The 21,087-nt window shown below is 41.7% G+C and overlaps 1 protein-coding gene across 4 annotated transcripts in view; it reads left to right on the top strand.

Annotated features, from left to right (window-relative positions):
- Positions 1-21,087, top strand: part of UGP2 (UDP-glucose pyrophosphorylase 2) — a 496,883-nt gene that overhangs the window by 368,856 nt on the left and 106,940 nt on the right. For all 4 annotated transcript variants that reach the window (XM_085612548.1, XM_085612551.1, XM_085612550.1 and 1 more), the window contains exons 5-6: positions 13,045-13,178; positions 18,223-18,520. In XM_085612548.1, the coding sequence (XP_085468674.1) occupies positions 13,045-13,178; positions 18,223-18,520 (432 nt within the window). The remainder of the gene's footprint in view (positions 1-13,044; positions 13,179-18,222; positions 18,521-21,087) is intronic.

Below are 21,087 nucleotides of genomic sequence, written 5' to 3'. Positions count from 1 at the left end.
GCACATGGTGTCTGAGGTTGTCTCTTAGCATGTGACCAACTTCAGACCAGAAAGGATGTAGAACAGAGCATGATCATAGCATTTGAAGAAGGCCAGTCTGCTTGGTGACATCGCCAGCAGTTAGACATGAGCACTAGTTCAGCTCTGTGTAATTTAGCCGGTCACTAATGCCAGTCCTGGGGTACCTTAAAGTAACTAAACATCCTTTGAGTTTCCCAGTGGCTCTTGCCATGTGTGGCCATAAATTAGGACTAGTCTGTTGGGGAGTACTGAACTTTAAATCGGTCCTACCATTGGATCCAATGAAGGCGAAGTGGTTCAGGGATCATATAGGCCAGAGACCAGTTTCTTATAGTGACTCCATTGTACCAGGTATAAGTGGCGTGATGAAGGGGATGAAGATTGGACCTCTGTGTGCCTCTGGGACAGTAGACCATAAGGAATCCGGAGGTACCGCAGAAGTGGGACCATGGTAGGTGTATTCTGCAGCAAGATCATCTGCAAAGGCCGTGATGGATCCCTCCTTTAACAAGTGTTGTATTTCAGAGATACCGGCCCGCGCACAGTCTGCCAAGGACAGTGTGGAGTGCTTGATGGCAATAGACCCATTGTGCCATAGAGGTGGTTTAGGATGTAGGAAATCATCCTCCTTCAATAGGTCTTGAGTCGATTTTCAGACGGCATGCATCTCAGTCAACATTGGGTTGTAAGGGTCAGTCGAGGCCTGAGGACAGCATATAGATCAAAAGGCCTTGTGCATCATTGAGCAGTTGACATTCTATTTTGACCAAGAGGGATGTTTCAATGTGTTAGCTAAGGTGATCAGCCATTTATGTCCATTGTTGTACCCGGTAATGGGTCCTGAAGTGAGGAATGTGAAGGCCTCCGGATGTTGTGGCTGTATAAAGTTTATTCATTACCAACCTCGGAGGGGTCACGCCACACAGATTTGCGGACTGCCGTATCTCACAGTGCTAGTATTTTATACGGGATATGGAAAGGGAGCCTTCAAAACAAGTCATTAAATTTGGAGGCCTTAATCATCATGATAGATGGACCCTGCCTCAGGGTGACTGGTGAAGGGCAGATCATCTTGCAAAACAAATGTTAGTGACCTCCATAAAGGGTACAATGTTGTCCTTGATTATGGCACTGATGTCACTGCTCACCAGGCCGCCTAGGTATTTTAAACCACTCTGTATCCGTTTAGCCGGTAAATGAATTGGAGAATGTCTAGCAGTCTGGGGTGTCAGTGGCATGACCTCTGTTTTACTCCAGTTAATTTTATTTCCAGAGGAGTGGGCGAATGAGTTGATCAGATCAATAAGCGATGGGATCGAGGCCCATGGATTACTTGGCATCAGGAGTACATTGTTTGCATACAGCAGCAGCTTCAGTTTCCCAGACGGAGTCTTAATGCCCATGATTTGCGCCAACATTCTAATAGCTATGGCCAGTGGTTCCAAGGCAAAGAGGAAGAGGAGTGGTGACAGCTGGCAGCCCTGCCTTGTGTCCAAGGTGATGACAATTGAGTCAGAAAGGATGTCGTTGAAATGTATCATTACCCTAGATGAGGGATAGAACCAGCAGACCATCGGGATAAAGTTGGGTCTGGTCATAGTACAGAAAAAGTAGGGCCATTTAACATGGTCGAATGCCTTCTTGTCGTGTGAAAGGAGTTTTTCTTCCATATCATTTCTCGTAGACCAGAGGATGTATGCCAAAGTATGTATGTGGTTTCTGGGTGATCTGTAAGGGACAAAGCCGACCTGATTGTTGTGACTGAATGACTCAGGCAAGTGTGGTGCCCCGACTCTTGACCAGTATTCATGTCGCAATTCAACTGCAAGATGGGGAGGTAGTTGGCACAGGATAGATGATCTCTACCTAGCTTTGGAATAAGTGAAATATGCACTCTGTTAAATACTGGTCATACGGAGCCAGTGGTTTTGGCTTCCTGAAACATTGCAGTAAGAAATGGGACAACTTGCTCCTGTGCATTCTCGAAAAATTACAGTGGAAGCCATCTTCCTCAGGTGTTTTCCCATTATCAAGGCTTTAATGGCTTCCGCAAATTCCTGGTCTCTGATGTCTGGCGCCAGTTCCTCTTCGGCATTCACTGGGAGAGCAGAGGGCTGACATGAATGTGTCTTCCTGGGTAGTGTCTGCCAGATACTCCGTTGAAAAAAACTTTGAGTACAAAGTCCTAAATTTGCGCATGATATTCAGTGGGTGGGTGAGAATTTAACAACGGTCGCATTGATAGTGAGTATTACACATTGGACATCCCTTTGTTTGAGTTGCATTGCCAGCAGTCTCACTGCTCTCCCGCAGTGTTCATAAGCTGTCTACCTGAAGCAGGAGAGTGCTTTCTCTGCTGCCAGGGTGTAGACACTGTTGAGTTCAAATTTCTTATTCATCAGACCTCTCAGGCGTTCTAGTAGCGTGGGCATGATAATCACCCTGGAAAGCCTTCAACATCCATCTCCAATGTATTCTTGTTCACAGTAGCAGCAGATCTCGTTATATGATGTCTTAATAACTTCCAGTGCAAGTAGGCCTTTCGAGTCGCCCACAGGAGCTGTTTAGAGTCTGTGGTTGGTGCATTCAGCGTCAGGTACTCATTAAGGAGGGTCTTGAGTCAGATCTTCTCCTTCAGGGATTTGAATCGTATCGTTTTCAGTCACCATGTACGAGATCTTGGAAGTTGCAAGTCTGTGGTGAGTGTAATCGGGGCATTGTCGGATACAGCTCATCTTTCAATAGTAAACAATTGTCAGAGGAAAAACTACAGTATTAGGAGAGAGGTAAGTATACTCTTGATCCGTGGGGTGCAGTAAGCGCCAGATATCATGTAGGGAGTTATCTGTGATCAGGTTGCGGATTACTGCGCTGTCATGATCCCACCTAATATTGGGTCTTCCAGTTTTATCCACAAAATAATCAAAGATCAGGTTCCAAACTCAACCATCAATGATTTTGTGGGAGCCACATTCCACCAGTAGTCCGAAAAGTCCTGATAGCCTAGAACGTTTCCTAACCATGGGGGCATAGACCAATCTAATGATCAAAATCTGGTCACAGATCTTCCAATGTGTGAAATCATAGCAGCCCCCGTCATCCGACCATGTTTTTGTGTATGGACTGGTAACCACTTGTGGAATAGGATAGCAGCCTCATTTTTCAAGGAGTCAGTTGTGTTCAGGCAGAGCGGGTCCCTGTCTGCATCTGACCTAAACGAGAAAGGGCCATTCCATCCCAGTCACGTTTGAGGTCAGCTGATTTGATGGCACTGTGGTGTGTTTCCTGCATCAGGGCAATGTCTGGTTTCTGGGAGCCCAAGAATGTTAGCGGTTTCCTACATTTGATGTAATGGGTCATGGATTCACCTTTGTAGACCAAATAGTCTGGTTCACAGTACAGTGGGGAGTCATGGTGTGCTACCAGGCAGAGGTGGCAAGCAGGGTCCAAAAACCAGTGATGTGTAAATATACAGCCAATATGGGTCGGTTAGAAGCAATGAGGGTAAATAAACTTTTGTTTGTGTCAAAACAGACCACTTCAAGCTTTCTGCCCCTCAGGAGAACAAGGAGGTACCAGACCACCAAAATCTGGGGGGAAACTATAAGACTAAGAACCCCTGAAGCGTCAGTCCATAGGGATGCATCCGTCTGTCGTCTGTTATGGTTGTGAGGAGACCTCTATTTATTCCTATCGAGTGGGCGGGTTTCTTGCTGGTTTTCTGTCTGAGTCCCTGCTCCAGTTAGGGGCCTCTGGGCGTAGCATCTCAGGAGCCGTGGGTCAGGGCGTGGTAGTATCCATATGTGTTGTCATGCCTCCGCATTTTCCCATCAAACTTCTAGTTTAGCAGGATCACAAAACCTCTTGATTTTGACGATGGTGACCAACATGATGGCTGGATCCAGCAGGCCAAAGCGTAGATTTAACTTTCCAAGCACCGGGCTAGGGCATTAGGGCTTGGCCTTTTTTTTGTGTTTCATACAAAAAATCCACTTCAAGTAACCTTGCAGGTGTTAAGCTGGGAAGGGCCGTGTTTCGTTCTTACCTGCTGATGGCGGAGGAGGCAGGCAATGATCCGGCGTGGTCCCTTACATGCAGGTGTGGAGTGTGTTGTGGTTCGATGTGCCTGTTCAAATTCCTGAAGCAGTAAGACCAGGGACAGGAACTTCGGTAGGAAAATCTGAAAGAACATTGGGATGTCTCGGGTGTCATCTGGGATACCAAAGATAGAGGTTGTTTCTGGAACTGCAGTCTTTCAAATTTGTTAACAGTTCAGTACTCCACATCATAGTTTCCGTCACTTTTATCTCAAGGCAGTCGACTCTCTGATCCATAGAGTCCATGCGGTGGTGCAATTGGGACAGGTCCCCCTTCAGCAATTTGAATTCTGCAATCGTCTGTTGTCGAGAGCTCTACTGTACCAATTGAGGCTTGAATGGCTTTCAGGGCAACCATGATGGAGTCTAGAGTAACTTCTGTGGTAGCCATTGCTAAAGCTGCGGGCAACACTTTGGTGTTTTTTTGGTGGCCTCTGGAAAAGTTAGTTGTTGTGTCGACTTGCCTGTAGTACAATGGTGCACAGTGAAGCTAAGGAGCAAGAATCGAGGTGGTCCGGCAGTAGAAGTTTGCAGGTCTCTGTCCCTCAAGGCAGCTGTAGGGAAGATCAGGCTGTAGCAAGTGTAGAAGATGGCAACCGGTTTCTAGCAGCCTTCCCAATCCATTCATGCAGTAATGTTCAGACTCTCCCCTACCAGCCGACCCTCAGGTGATCAGGGCCTGCAATGGGCTCTCTCCAGCTCCGATCTGGCATTCATGCAACCCTTGTGTCTTCTCAGGCTACTGCTCATGGGCAGACAATAGCAGAGTGAACAGTAAGTTGTACCGAAGATGCTACTCGCCGTATGTGGCTACCCATCAGCACCAGTACCCCTTCGGGCATTGCTAGCTGCAGGAGGGTGCAGGACAGTATTCCGGTGAGTGCCATTAGACTGTGGTATGTTTGCTCAGTTCCGGTTACCTGATCGCAGCTGGCGCCTGGGCCTGTTTATGCGAAGCAGGTGAAGTGGTGATGGGCATTCCGCTTGCTCTATAGGTCGGGGCATCCCTATGGAGCTGTAGCCTCCTCAAAGGAGAAAACTGGTTATGGTGCCCCCAGGAACAATCAGCACTGCAGAAATCCCACAGATCGTGGGTGAAAGAGAGCTGTATAAAGTGGTAGGCTCTGGACCTGCACTAGTGAGCCACCATTGGAATATTGCGGTGTAGCTCCATTCCGCCCACCCTTCATAGAATTTGGAATGTATCACTGATTCACTCAAAATTCATTCCTATTATTCTCCTACATGATTTTCGAGATTCCCCGAGTCTTGCAAAGCCACAATGCCGTCTTATGCACACATCATTAGCCACAGCCAAAATATGTATACTAAGACAATGGAAATCACCGATTCCACCATCTCAAGAGACTTGGTTTGTAGCCATGATACACACAGCCTCACATGAGAGAGTCATTTATAGTATTCAAGATCAGACTGATTTATTCCTGCAAGTTTGGGCTCCTTTCCTACAAACAGAGGTCGGTTCTATAGTAAACCGCATTGCTCATCCCACAGTGGCTATTTCAACACCTTCAGAGTAATTATGTCACTTGTTCTTTCTGCCTTCTTTGATTTTGATTGTACATCTTTATGCTTCTTATTCCCTTTCAGATATGATGTTGTAGGGAAAATAATATAGCATGGTTGGTTCAGTGGACCCAATTCATATATTGTAGTTGGAGAATAATTCTGTAGGAGGAATATATATTATTATAATCTTCATTTATAGTCCTTTTCCTTTTACCTTATTAATTCTGCATCAATACCTAAGTATAGGGAGCCATTTTTTCCATGCTTATAAATTGTTATATTTAAATATTAGGCTACATTTGTTTTATTTATTTTATTTATAAAGTTTTGTATAGCGCAAACATTATCCCGAAGGATATCAGAGTGCTTCACAAATGGAGCGAAAGGAAGGTAATAATTGCAGTACAGGCATGGAATGGGAATATCAAACAAAGCATATAACAAATATGAATACCAAACAAAACAGTTAAAAACAAAAGGGGTCAACAAAAAATAAGACAACAACTGAGCTAGGAGGGGAGCAAATGATTAGTAAAAGAAGAATAGCACCCAGTGCAGGGCTTTAAGGTGCAAGTCTAATGCATTAGAGCTGACAATCCAAAACCCTTTTAAGGTAAGAACTTGTTCATAAGGAATCTTTTTACTTCCAATTTGCGGTGGGAGAGAGTTCCAGATCTTTGGCGCAGAGCCGGAGAAAGCACGGTGACAGTTCTCTTTTTGCAAAAGATCTGTGGTTTCGGGAGGAGAAAGTTAGCACTCTTTGAAGGTCTACCCCCTCTGGATAAATCTTAAACTCAGACTGTTTATGCTAACCGTTTCAGCTTGGAAGCAGAGTGCTGCTTTCAAACAATTGCTTGGTGGCATTTCTCATCCCCCATTTTCACTCTTGTTGGCGAGCTACGATTGCGGTAGCTCATGCAGACTGCGGGGGTGAGGAAGCTCATTTGTGGTAACTATTGTGCACCTTGGAATAACCGTTTGTCTGTGGATTCCACTGTCCACGGTGTGAGCTCCTCATTTATTTTTCTTACAATAAATGCAAACTGGTGATATTCAGCAGATTACATTATTTAGGGATTTATGAAAAAGTACAATTTAATAATTTAATATTTAATATTGAATACTTAAGGTTTATCTACTATAGTATTCAATGCCTTTTATTAAATCTTGGCTTATGTATTTCGCACATTCTCCCCATTACGTTCTCCCATAATTTATATTAAAATTAATTTATTTGTTCCTTTCTTAAACATTTAACAGACTAGGCTTTAATGAACTAGTTTATTTATTTGTTTATCCATTTATAAATGTGTGACTCGTGTAATTGTTTTAGAATGTATTGTATTTTGCAAAATGCTAATAAATATCAACACAAAAAAAATCATTCCTATTTGCAATCACTAATAAGTAGTAAATCGTCTCCTTGAACAAACATTAGATAGAAAAGCTATAAAACTGTGTATTTTAATTGCAAATTAACCTACTGTGGCAATGTGTGGGTATGCGTGGATGGTGCAGAATGAGTAACGAGTGTTGAAATGTAGAATGAGAGCGTGGGATGAGTTAGGCAGTGGAGTGTTATGAAGGTAGGGCAGTAGGATTCTTTTAGCAGTAATGGTTAGTGGCAGGCATAGCTGTGAATTGGAGGTCGGTCCCACATTGCTTCAGCTAGGGATTGTGCATTTTTTGTGAATAAATGATATGTGCATTAAGAGGGAGTCTGTATTTTTTAATACATCCAGTAGTGCCTATGAGGTTTTGATGGTTCGCTTAGAAAGTTGAAAGGATATTACTGAGTAAGGCCTGAAGGGACATTGTGGAATATCCAGCACTATGAAAAAGCACTAAGAACATTTTTAGTGGCCCAGTATGAATGCCACAGTAAGCCACTGGACAAGGAAATGTGCATGTTGCAAAAGGGACAAATAATCATGGCTTAATATGCCCATAGGACTACATGAGCATGTCACATGGTTGACACATTTTCATGAGATTAACTCATATTGGCTGTAGGGACATTGAAATAGGAGGACTTCTTTTTGGGGAGCATCCTAGCTGATTTCACTAGTTGGAAACCAAATGTGTTTTTAACACTTTATAGCTAATAACTAACTTTTGGTGAGTGCATGAAGCAGTCACTAGGTCCTGTGTTCTAGTGGTCACTCGATCCCACTCTCCACCAAGGTTTTCATTGTGATTCAGCACAACTCCAACCTCCATTTTGCGTGTAGTACTCTAGTCTTCACAGACCTGCCATGGCATATGCAGACCTTTGGTTGACTATATTAGGGGACCAGCTGCGAGTCCAGGATAAGGGATTGCCAAAGGCAAGCCCATCTTCACACATTTCTGACTGCATGCCAGTCCCCCGTCAAATATCCCATCAAAAGGGCAAGATTTGTATGCGAGAAGAATTAATTTCATTAAGATCATGTTACTTTGTCTTGCCTGTTGATTTCCACTATTTTCCACAAGCTATTAAAATATTTAAGCCTAGATTTATTTTACCATAAGCCTACATTTATATTACACACCACCACTACCCATACTCCTAATAGAGGTAATATTTAGGAGGCGAAACTTCTCAGTGTTCGTTTGCTGCCCAAACACAGCGTGGAAATCCACAAACTCATTATCGGTAGCATGCATGATTTATTTTTCACTATAGAAACATAGCGATCTGCTTCTTAGCCTGACCTAACCATAGCGGTCCTGGATTCATTGTAACTGTAATTGCATTTATATAGTGCTTACTAACCCTGACGAGGCGTCAAAGGACTTTATGCCGGGCAGCACACTGCTCCAGAACCTAAGGTTAATGGTTAGTTCAGTATTATTGGTTACTGGTAGTTATTGGGATTAGTCTTGTGCTCTCAAAGCAAACCGTTCCATGCAGTCATTTCAGTTTTTTATGGTGGACTTAAGTAATAGTGGTTGGTTGTGATCATTGGTGGGGAGGGGTGGGGTGAGATCAAGCACATGGTTGGTGGAATTAATACAGGAGTTAGAGAAGATTACATATTGTTAGATTGCATAGGTATGACTAGGCGGAAGGAGGAGAGATTGTGATCTTTTAATGAGTTGTGTTAAATTTGCTGAAATAGAGAATTGTCAAACATGTATGTATCAGAATAGGTAGTGCTCAGACAGAGGAGGCATGTAGAGGAGGGAAGGAGATGAGGGGGTCATTTGAAAGAGTAGAAAACAAGCATTGGCATATGCCAATAGGTCTCGCCTTTGGGACCTTATAAGTGTTTAGCCATGCAACAGTTGCATAACTAAATACTTACAAGGTCCCAAAAGCGAGACCTATTGGCTATGCAAAGCGGCCGTGCGGCAGTGAAAGTGATCACGATCACACATCAAAGCGGCTGCGAAAGTGAAAGTAATCGTGGTAAAGTGTGGCGCGCGCCCGCGCACATGCACTGTAGCTCTTGGCTGGCCTGATAGCACTTTTTGGAGCCCTCTCAATAAGTCTCGCCAGACCAGCGCATGCGCTGGGTCAGGCGAGACCTAAAAAGTAGAGGCGTCAAACAGAAGTCTTAATTAAAGGGCGTTTTTCTTATGCCAGATTTAAGGAATGTAGTGAATATTTTTGAGACAGCATGCAGTTTGAGGATGCCAGAATGTAGAAAGAAAACATTACTTGTGACGATTGTGCTATATTGAAAATTTTTAATGGATACTAGAATCGGGTAAACCATCTCTCCGCTGTACGTGAATTAAGACAGATCTCAATTTGTCCCATACCAGGAGTGAATATTTTAGCCAATCCATTTTTTTATCACTAATCAATGGATTAAGGAGGCAGTGGACCATTTTGCCCTTTTAAAATTTTTATTTTGTAAAACTGTCCGCTCTTTGGTATGACTCACTGACGAAGATCAAACGTGAATGTTAAACATTAGAAAGAAAATGGTCCAGAGATTACGTCACTATCCGTAAATCCATATGCACTGGTCCTATTAAAGACCATTATAAATGGTTTAGAAATGCTTAAACAGATTTCTATGAACTCAAACTACCGCCGCAAATAAAAACACCAAAGAAGCATTTAGGACAGTCAAAGAACTCTCAACCCCTTATTGGTCTTTTTGTTAAACAGTCATTAGAATTATGCGAATCATTGTCACTCTATTTTTCATCTAAGAGGAAAACAATTTGAGAGTTTTTCTGATGCCTTTAGGGAGACCTTAGATATTACAAACCAAACAAAGGGTAACTGTTCAAGGTATGGGTGCAAATAGTTACCCACAAACAAGAGAAGGGAAAGGAGGAAGAGAGTAAGATCCTAGGTTTAAATCTCACATACTAGAGACAAGCGCAGGTCTTGTCTCTTGATGCCCTTACACACCCTGAAGGATGTCATGCTTCATCATCGGGCATTTGCTCCTCGTCGGGCTGGCGCTGCAATTCCCGACAGGTCCCCTGAAAGGCTGCTTTAGCAGCGATCTTTTGTTTGTACTGCCATATAATGAGAGTGGGTGTGAGAAAGAGGGTTCTAAGAGAACAGTGAGTGGGTAATTGAATGGTAAAACTGGCTAAGGGATACCAGAGTGAGTAAAATGTAATGTATAGGTTCCCTTGTCAGGTTAAAAAACCCATAGGTCATGAGTTACTGATAGGACGTAATGTGCCTTAGTAACTAGAGGTCGACATGTTTCGCGCCGTCTAGGTGGTCAGAACGATCCCTGGCGCTTCTTCAGGACCAAATAGCGTGAATAAAAAAGTGAGTGGAAGTGTTTGGGTCTAGAACCCTTATAAATTGGAGCGATCCAACCTTGTGTGCAACTACAAGGTGGCAATAACTTTATTGAATGGCCGCTCCTGTCGCAACCTAGTCTAAGATAGTTGGTTGCTCCATAGGCCAGCGTGTGTGGACGCCTGCTCTAACGGAGGTTTCCCGCCGGGTTCAGTGTCTGTCAGCACCTACCCCTTACACGCTCCCAGCCCGGGGTAGGTGCTGACAGACAGTGCACCTGGCGGAATCCCAGTGTACACAGTTCATAATTTCTACTTCCTTTTTGTTGATAAATGGTGGCTGTTCTGCCCGAACTGCAAAGCTATCTTCAGCTTGCTTTTTTGCAGCGAAGACTGTTAAGGAAATTAATTTTTATAAACTTCTGATTAAAGGTCCACTGTTATTTGAGCAATTATTGGATCATGTTTGGGTTACTGTAATTCCGTTTACATCTCATTCCGTTTACTTCTCTGTTCCGAGATATCTGCTTCATAATCTACAGTTGATCCAAAATGAGGCTGCCTGACCCCTACCAGGTCTCCCACGTGCAAGTCAGTTTCACCGTATATAAGTCTGTTACACTTACTAGGCACTGGAACCCGTAGCCGGTTTAAATCTTTGTGTGTTTGTTCCAAAGCTATTTATGGTCAAAATCTAGAATTCATCCGGAACCTAATTAGTCCATAGACAAACTCGCAACCTTCGTTCAGCCAGAGTAGTTTAATCCTTCTTAAAGTTTGCAAGGGTAGAGTGGGGGATGAGCTTTTTCTTCAATGGTGGCCATGTTTTGGAACCGCTCTTCTAACACTTGTGCCTCTCGTCAGATCACTTAGCTTTCAGGAAGTTGTTCAAAACTGTTTTATTAACAATCTAAATGGCTCTGTGTTAATGCTGTGCCAGAATAGTGCTAGGGTATTTTTAGGGTTATGCTCGCACTACAAAACAGTATGGCACTTTTTACTCATCTTGCTATAGTGCTTATTGATCATTTTTCTAAGTGACCTAAGGTGGTTGAAGGCATTCCTATAGAGCTAGTCATAAAGTTTATAGAGGATATATTTAGTTGAAAGAGAATTAGTGTAAGGGAATTACTATTTGATAATTGTTCATTTCAGCTAAGATGCAGAACGTTTTGAAGAACTGTGATAGAACACTTTTGTATTTTTTTTTATACTACATTGGGGCCATTGTTCTGGGAGAACAATGTTCTAGATTAATGAAGGTATCCGTTTAGTTGGCTATGAAGTTGGGAGTGCATTGCAGCAAGGCGTTGCAAGCAAAGTTGCAGTCATAGGACTATTGCAGTCACTGGGGCATTTCCATTTGAATTATTGAGAGGAAGGAAACCTGCAACAGAATTAATTCCTTGGTGGTTAATTTACAGATGTGCCGATTCAATAAAGCATGGTGGGAGTTGGAGAGGAGAGATAAAGTGAGGAGATACAAAGAAAGAATGAGAAGAGTGTTAACAGTCCTAAGGGCAGATGAAACCCAGATGCGCCAAAAACATGATGTTCAGTACCATGGACTAGTTTCTAAGGAGAAGCATGTTGGATAGATCCAATGGCAGCAATTGAAGTATTCAAGTCTGCATAGAGAGTGGAGGATAGTTGGATCTGGAATATGAATAGAATGTTAGTGGGTCGTGGAAATAATCAGTCCGAGGGCAATGTGGAAGTTCTAGTGGAGCGCATAGTCACTTTACAGAATGGCAGTGCATTTTTGGATTTGGATGGCAAGAAAGGTTCTGTGGGTAATAGAGCTACGGTAGATGGTGGTGTAGTTGGAAGACTTAGAGATGCGATGATGGGGTGTGTAGTTGAGGACGGGAACCCGAACATGCAATCAGGGGGCATAAATATCCTGGGAGGTTTAGGATTTTTTCTTGTGGTAGTTGTTAATATTTTAGTGCAAATCATGACGGGGAAGATGTGTGTGCAAGTAGGGATGGTGCAGTTTGAGTGACGTGATTTGAATATAGAATGAGAATATGGTATATCTGAGGTACAGACTGTTAGGGTGGTAGGATTCTGTGAGGTGTCGATTGGTTAGTTAGAGGCTTTCTTTCTTTACGCTTTACAACATCTAGTCAGGCTCTTTGATTTTTTTGTTCACCACCAATCTTTGACTAGAGAATGCATGTTGTGTCAGTGATTGTAACATCATTAGTCTGAAATGGAAGTGTTTGAGTAGGAAAACAAAGATTAAAATAAAGACAATCTGAACTGTATTGACTTCGTCTTGATCATTCATGCAAATATTTCAGGTTACCAGATAGCTCGCTATTTTCCGAATCGCTTTCTCAACTTTCATTTTTTAAGGGAACTGGGCAAATCTGGATTAAACCTAACCCGCAACACACACACACACAGACACACAAAATCTCTGTGCCAACAGATCCACTCTTGTCTCTCCCTCCAGCAAGAAAGAAAGATGAAATATCACACCTATAATGACATAGTCGTCTACTTGTTTGACTCTTGCCTCTCAGAATCTAAACTTACTCTGCTCCCTGTTAATCCTGCTTAGTTTTAGGGCAGGTTGTGCAGCCCTGCCTGGAGCTTTACTCAAGCGTGATTTGTTTTATAAGCTTGCTCTGCGCAGATGTTTATGGAAGTAAAGAAGTAAAGTGCTGTACAATTTTATTTTTTTCAGCATCTAAACAAAACTTACGACACTGCTGTTCCTCTTGTATTAATGAACTCTTTCAATACCGATGAAGACACCAAGAAAATCTTGCAGAAATACAGTCACTGTCGAGTGAAAATTTATACCTTCAACCAGAGCAGGTAAAACTCAATTGCAATATGCGTATGTCGGAGCCAAAAATTCTGGGCTTATAAACCATAGTATTTGTCAGACCTACTTTGTACATACTTTTCTTCTTTGACTCTTGCCAAGGATGTGCATTTAAATTTGTCGACATGGTCTGCCTTTTCTACCTTGTGGCTTGAAAGACTAGGTTCACTGTTCAATAGAAGCTAAGCTGTCATTGTTCCATCCATGCTGGTCAAAAGTACCAGATGGACCGTCTAGGGTAATAGTTCAAAAACACTCCTTTTCGGTGCTAGTATTCTGTTGACCAGCACTTTACTGGCTCTTTACTGTTGTTTCAACACTATACATTTCCTGCTCCACAGTTTTTATTTCTCCTCATGGATTAGAGGTGGTTACGATTTCAAAACAAAGTGCTGGGGGGGGGGGGGAAGGAAAACCTGAAGGTCGAATTTAGAAACATGGGTCTGTATAGTAAGAGCAGTACAGATATCCATGAATGCCCAGGTGTAAGGAAAGAGCATGGTAAAATAGCACATCCCAAACCTGAGAGCTGTGTCTCGTATAGTGGCTCTGGAACAAGGGGTGCGGGAGGTGCTGCAACCCCCCCCTTTTATCAGGGAAGTAGATTCAGTGACATGAAACGGGACTGTGCATTTTACAACCTACGTTTAAAAGGATAACTTAGAAAGGCTGTTGTCTAATTAAACCTCAAATAGAAAAAAAATATTCTAACTAACTTCCTCGTCTTTGTATGATGCACATACAGGTGTGGAGATGTGTGTCTGTGAGCAAAAATATGGGGATTTTGTGACTTGAAACTAATATCATCAGCAGAACAGAGGGCGAAAGGGAAATTATTTGTTTCTAAAATAACCTATATTTATAATAAAAATGTGCTGCTTCTTTGATAAGGTGCACACATTTCAAAAGTTACCCTTCACTGAAAGTACAAATAAGACATAGCATCACTTAATATTGTAGTTTAGTCAGAAAAAAGACTTCTTTATTTTTTAAAGGTCTTCTAAACCTTGCACACGGGATACAACTGCTTTCTTAATATGTTCATTCTCAGGTCTTTTCCAGTAGAAACTGACACAATTACAGATGAACACAATCACTCCGTTTTATACCATCATATTTTGCAAAATCTCAGTAGGACCAAAGCATATTCGTTTATGATCTATTATGTATCAAATATTTTTCTCCTTTAATATTTCAGTAGACTTTCGGCTGTGATGTTATTTCCCTTGATGTATGTGAATTAATAGAAGAATGAAAACCGAGATAACACATTGGAGGAAAACAAATCCTGCAAAGCCAGTTTTAAGGAAAGTAAATTTTAAGGCAATGCAAAAGAATCGAAAATTAAAGGAAACATTTTACAGTAAAGATAATTTTAGGAAAAACTTTTACATTATATTAAAATTGGGTGGAGCTTTGTGGTAGTGAGGTATTTTTTGGTTTCAGAGATAGGCAATGCTTAGACGTGGTGAGGGGAGTTTAGGGGTCAGGGATGTGTGGAGTTCCTGTGTAGAAAGGGGTTTTTACAGTTAAGGGGTTAAGTGGAGCTTAGGGTTGTTGAGGGTTTTCTTGCGAGCCAGAATGGCCGGCGTGTAGGGTCAGTGAGGAGTTTTTAGGGTTCACGGATGAGTGGAGTTTAGGGATGGTAGGGCGTTTTTAGGTTTCAGGGATGAGTGTAGTGTAGTGTAGAGGGATTTTTAGGATTCACAGATGGGTGGAGCTTAGGGATGGTGAGAGGTTTTTAAGGTTCAGTGATGGGTAAATTTAGTGGTGGTAAATAGTTTAGTGTTCAGGAATAGTTGGAGTTTAGGGTTGGTAAGTGGTTTAGGAATAGCTGAAGTTTAGATGAAGAAAGGGATTTTTAGGGTTCAAGTATCGGTGAAGTTTAGGGATGGTGAGAGCTTTTTAGGGTGGATGGGTGGAGATTAGGGGTTGAAAGTCCCTTTAGGGATGGGTTGACTTTAGGGGTGACAAGCATTTTTTAGTGGTCTCGGATGGATGGTGTTTAGGGGTGGTGAGGGGTATTTAAGGATCTGGCATAAGTGTTTGGGGGGGCATGGGGGTTTTAGGGATCAGAGTTGTAAAGGGGTCATGGATGAATGGTGTTTAAACATTTTGAGGATTAGACAATCGTAAACATCAGAAGTAATTGTTTGACAATGTAGAAGATCTAAATCTGAAGTTATGTCCCCTGATGTAAAGCACTGCAATCAATACCGAAGTCAAATTGCATTTATACCTTAAAAATGAGCAAACAAAAGCAAATTTAAAGACAAAAAAGACTTCCTATGAACCGCTTTCTATGAAATGTTCAATGCCATTAATCCTGCAAATTTCTATTAAACCGTTTAGATGAAATGGTTTCTCAGTAATGGTATACCATAACATAGTTTTTCTATGAAATCACATACTACTCATTTCCCTAGGGAAATACCATTGCATGCAGTTTACTATTATTTCCTGGTATAGCTATTAAAATGTAGACTGCATGAATACTCTGCTATGCATAGTGTAGAACAAAAAGCGCTTCTGAAACTCAACTCACTTTTTGGTGCTACAAAAATAAAACAAATTGCAGTCTACAAGTTGATAGCTACCACTTTAGTAAGGAAAATGTTTGGAAAATATTTTTAATAGTATTCTTTTGGGCCTTAAAATTAATCACATAAGTATTAGGTTACTAAAAGTTTGCAATTGCATTACAAATGATTAATTGATATTACCAGCTAGGTAGCATACATTTATCACACCTAGTGGGTAATATGACTGCAAGTTAAGCAGTTGTCATTTGTATAGTGCGCAGGCCACAAAACATGGATTTTGGCAAGACCAACTCAGACTTTCATCCTTCTGAGATCAGTGATTTGAATACATTACATTTGGTATTAGTAACACATTATTTACAGTTAAGAGAAAAAGCTAAATTACAGTATTAAGAGCTGTGTGAAAATATGCTGTTGCAAGTCCCTTAGTATTTTACCTGTTAGCTACCCTGGTGAGGTCTTGGTTGGTGTGAGACAGGACAAGTTCAGTTCTTCTTCCCAGCGAAGCGAATACAAAAAGGCCTATAAAGGTGCAATGTTGTCAGCCATCACTTCTGTTTGTCACGAGCTTTGTTAATTAGTTAGCAGTGCCTGGTAAGGTAGGTACCTGTCTAAAGTGGCACCCCGAGCTAACAATTATGAATAGTAATGCTGGCCCTGACTGATTACCAGTGGCCGAGATTAATTCAAGCATTCCATCCTGCACGTGCCCATATTTCACTATATTTTGAAGTAAAATAAAACCATAGTACAGAACTTATGTTTTTTTTTTCCTAAGGTGCACTTTGTGTTTTTGGCGTACTATTGTTCCTTACAAAGGGTATATGCTGCTGTTGCTCAGTGTTTCACTTAAACAACTTTTCTTTTGTTAATCAAATATTCCAACCTTCGTTCTTCGTTCTTCAGGGTTGCAAGTGGTCACACAATATTTCTAATGGACATAGTCAAACACCATATGCACATACAGAAAACTACATGCATCCCCTCAAACACTACTTCAGGCACTGCAAGCACCCTCCACCATTAATCAATATTATCGTAGTTTCATTCTATCAGTCTTGAAAACCAAAAAGTTCACATTTTCATGAATCATTCGTTTTATTAGTTTTTGTTTTCGATCAGGTGAGCATGGGATTGAAAAACCATCTGTTAATGATGGACTTTAAGGAATGGAGTGGTTACACACCTTGAAGTTGGTCACATTGTGGAAACTAAATACTAAGAATGTAAATGATTCATAAAGATTGGAACGTTTTGGTTATTAAATTCACCAGGTATATAGTTATGTCAAGTAACTACAACTCGTGACCTAAGGTAACGATAACTCGCTCCCCGACCATGCACAGTTTTCACATCAATAATCTCATTGCATATGTTGCGGTGACGTTATCAATGATGTCTTTGAAGATTTCATGAGTGATGTAATATGTGGGGTAATTGGCAGTGCATGGCGAGCGCGAGTAACTGCTGAATTTCTATGGTTTTGTGTGGGTAAAATCTGAATCCAACTATAATTTCCCTGTAACATGGTTTTTCATTGATTTTTTAAAATGTTTTTTTAATGGTATTTCCGAACTATAATGTCCCTGCAACGTGGGTTTGAGGGGTTTTGTGATTGGATTTGTGGGTCTGTGAGTGGGTGTAAAAGTGGTTCTGAGGGGCTGTATAGGGGGGTGAGTGGTTGTGTAAGGGAGTGTGTAAGTGTGTGGATCTGAGAGAATGTATTTTTGTTTTAAATTGTAGTCTGGATCCGCGAATCCACCTGAATTCGTGAGGATCTGCAGTTCCTCGCGTGGTTAAAAAAAGGTTTTTAAACAATTTCTTGCCCATGAGGGCCACAGAGCCCTTCATTAGTCCCATGGAGCCAGGGTACCTCTACTTTGACCCCTTCTATCACTTTTTACCTTTATTTTTCCCGAACAGCAAAATGGCGGCTGCAACTTTCCTCTCAGGTTGCGGCCAGCCAATCACGGCATTGCTGTTGACACATCGATTTGCAAATCTGAGACGTATCGGAGGAGGATCCGCGGCCCGAGATATACAAATTTGTTTTTCCATTAAAATCTCAAGAACTACTGAACGGATTTACACCAAATACCAAAAAGGTCTCGTTCTGAATCAACTTCTAGCTTTCAACCAAATTTGGTATAATTCCGTTCAACGGTTCGGGCTGTAGTTGTGTCTAAAATTCCTATGGACCTTCCTTTTTTAGGCACTCCTTTTTCTCAGCCCTCGCTTGATGGATCCCTCCGAAACTTTCCATGCACAATAAGACCCACCGGTGCACAATTTTGGGAAAGTTTTGGGAAGATTCATCAATTGTTGCCAAAGATATATGCAAGTAAACAAAACGCTTTTCCTATGGAAACTAGGTCCTAACTATAACTACCTACTAGCGACCGCCAGTTTTTTGTCTGTGTGTGTATTGTATAAAAACACATAGTAAAAATCAGTTTTATCTGATAGTCTCATCACGCTTTTTCTCTTCCAGGTATCCTAGAATAAACAAGGAGTCATTGCTGCCTATAGCCAAGGATTTATCGTACTCTGGGGAAAACGCAGAGGTTTGGTATCCACCGGGCCATGGTGACATATATGCAAGCTTCCATAACTCTGGCTTGCTGGATACTCTAATAGATGAAGGAAAGGAATACATCTTTGTCTCCAACATAGACAACCTGGGTGCAACAGTGGATTTGTACATTCTTAATCACCTAATGAACCCACCGAATGGCAAATCATGCGAATTTGTAATGGAAGTTACGGATAAGACAAGAGCAGATGTGAAGGTAAATATTCTCATTTGTTTCTGTGAAACAACATTTTATGGAGAAGTGAGCAGTTCAGCAGAAGGGTGTTACCTGTTTGAATATTTAATTTAATCCCTTGTACTTTTGGTGGAAATTCATTTAGTTTTGGTTGCTGTTTTGTGGGCTTTTAATCTGTTTATGTTCCTCTGTTGCCCCAGCCCTTGCATTCCCAGTGTCTGGGAATATTACCACTTATCTGATGGTATAGCAAACGTTGAGGAAAACATTTAAATGGGTCTAGAATCACCTGTTGCACATCATCAGGTGCTATTTTTATTACACTTTAAAATAAAGATCAAGTCAAGTCAAGTCAAATTCCACTTTATTCGATTAATTAAAATCATAAAAGCATTCTACAGCAAATATCAAAAGTTCATCTATAAAACAGTTGATAAATTTAATACAGTATTAAACAGTTGATAAATTTAAAAAGCAGGTTAAAAGGGCGATAATTGCATGAAATACATTAAAAAAGCACTCAAATGAGCAATATAGATGGATCCAAATTTCTATTGTTCTTCCAATCTTAGCCTTATTCTCTTGCATCTCACAGATGCGGCTAGAAAACTAGCAGTGCAGTACATAATTAGAGTAGAGAGCAACATCTGTAAATAAAACAGTGCAGGCTTATACTGGATAAAGCCCAGGTCCTTCAAAATAGATTTTAAGTATCTTGTGCGCGGTTCATGATAGAAGGAACAAAAGAACAAAAAATGGGCATTATCCTGAATAGAGAAACCATCACATTTGCATGGGGCCGATTCCTCCAGCTTGCACCAGTCTTTCACATCCCACAGCACCGTATAAATTTGATTAAACCGAAATTTGGATAAAAGCCATCTATGAAAAGGGTTGGTTACCGTTATTAAATAAGGGGCCAGCACACAGGATGGAGATATCAGAACATGAGCCCTCACAGAGGGTTTACATAAATCGTGGGCTTCGCGCTCGGCCATGCGAATTCTCAGAATTTATTTTCACCCACGACAAGTCAGCTCTACACAAGGCTTCAGGTCTACTAAAGATTTCAGGGCGTCCCAAAAGTGCTGTCACAGTTTCAATGTAAGTCAGCCACTGGATGTCCCTTCTGTGATCAAGTTGGAGACAATCTTTGATGATCCGATGATTAAGGCTAAGATTTGGGTTAAGCCAAAGCTTTATCCACATCAATAGTGGGGCTAGATTTATTACGTCTAGGATGTAACCCATTCCCAGCTCTAGGTGTACTGAGAAGGTAGCAGTTGACTGGGGTAAACCCAGCAGTGAGCGAAAAAAATTGTTTTCCTCAGTCTGGATATCTTTAGAATTAACGTAACCCCAGACTGCTGCACCATATCTAGCAATTGCAATTGTCTTGGCTTTATAGATGGCCATAATAGCCTCCATAGGTTTCCCCCCCAATCTCTTAGCAAAACCCAGAATTGCAGCATATGAGCTTCTTACCGCATTCATAAAATAAAGATCAAAAACAACTTTGATGGATTGACATTATTCCCAAATCATATTTTACCAGCAGAAGAATGTTGAAAGCTTTTCTAAATTATTTTAAGTGCACATGGATTTGCTGTTTTACATTGCTAACTTGTGTCTATTCATAAATTGAAATTGTTCATCAGTGCCATCCTTCTAATTCAGCAATATCAAATATGTCTGGGCTAGGGTCTTGCAAGAGTCTGGTGGTTTCTTGACTTATAGTCTCTGAACCCGGGTCTCTTGCCTTGGATGTATGTTAGTCTCCTTTCAGCCTACTTTTACATTTCACTGTTTTCCAATATCTCCAGAGGTGTGTCCAGTGCATGGCAGAATACTTAAGTCAATCTGTTCCTTGAGTTGAAGGGACAGTGTCAGTATACTTTTTGTGTTCCCTGGACAATCCCACCAGAGATCGCCTCCCATGAACCTTTTTAAGTCTCACCTGAGACCGCGCATGCGCTGTCGCTAGCATGATATTTTGTTGGCTCACAGAGTCACTAGAGCCTGCCCGTTGCTCACCATTGGTTGGCTTCATCATCCCTCATTTCCTTGCTTTGCTTTGGGCTGACTTCACTTCTCTTTGTGTGTTTGTCCCTCTCCTGAAAGATCCCCCAAGTACTGCTTCCTTTCCCAATTTATGTCTTTCTGCTGCTCATGATTTCAGGCCTGGGCTATTTTTTTCTTTTATTTGTAGCACTCTGTTAGACCTGTCAGCCCTTTGGGTGGTCCCTCCTCATCATTATTTATTTTGTCCCACTTTTGCCTCAAACCCTGTTTGAATTTTTCCTTTTTGGGAACCACCAGACTTTTTCGTGTTGCTGCAGATTCAGGGAACCATTTTACCTACCCCTGAAACTTCTGTCTGAGGGCCTGGAGCACAAAATGGTGGCCACCTGTGACATCACCAGCATCCACTGGAACCTACCAGCACCTTCCAGAACATTCCAGAACCCTGTGACAGTTGGAGGCGGTTTAGAATGTTGGGAAGCTAAGACAGAGAGTTGGCAGTTGGAGCTGGCAGTTGGCACCTGACTGGTGAGGAGTGAGCAGCAAAAACGTGAAGGAGGAAGGAG

The sequence above is a fragment of the Triturus cristatus genome, chromosome 6 (genome assembly GCF_964204655.1).
Source record: "Triturus cristatus chromosome 6, aTriCri1.1, whole genome shotgun sequence".
Taxonomy (NCBI): Eukaryota; Metazoa; Chordata; class Amphibia; order Caudata; family Salamandridae; genus Triturus; species Triturus cristatus.
Note: the sequence above shows the minus strand (reverse complement) of the source record. Positions and strands in the feature narration are given on the sequence as shown.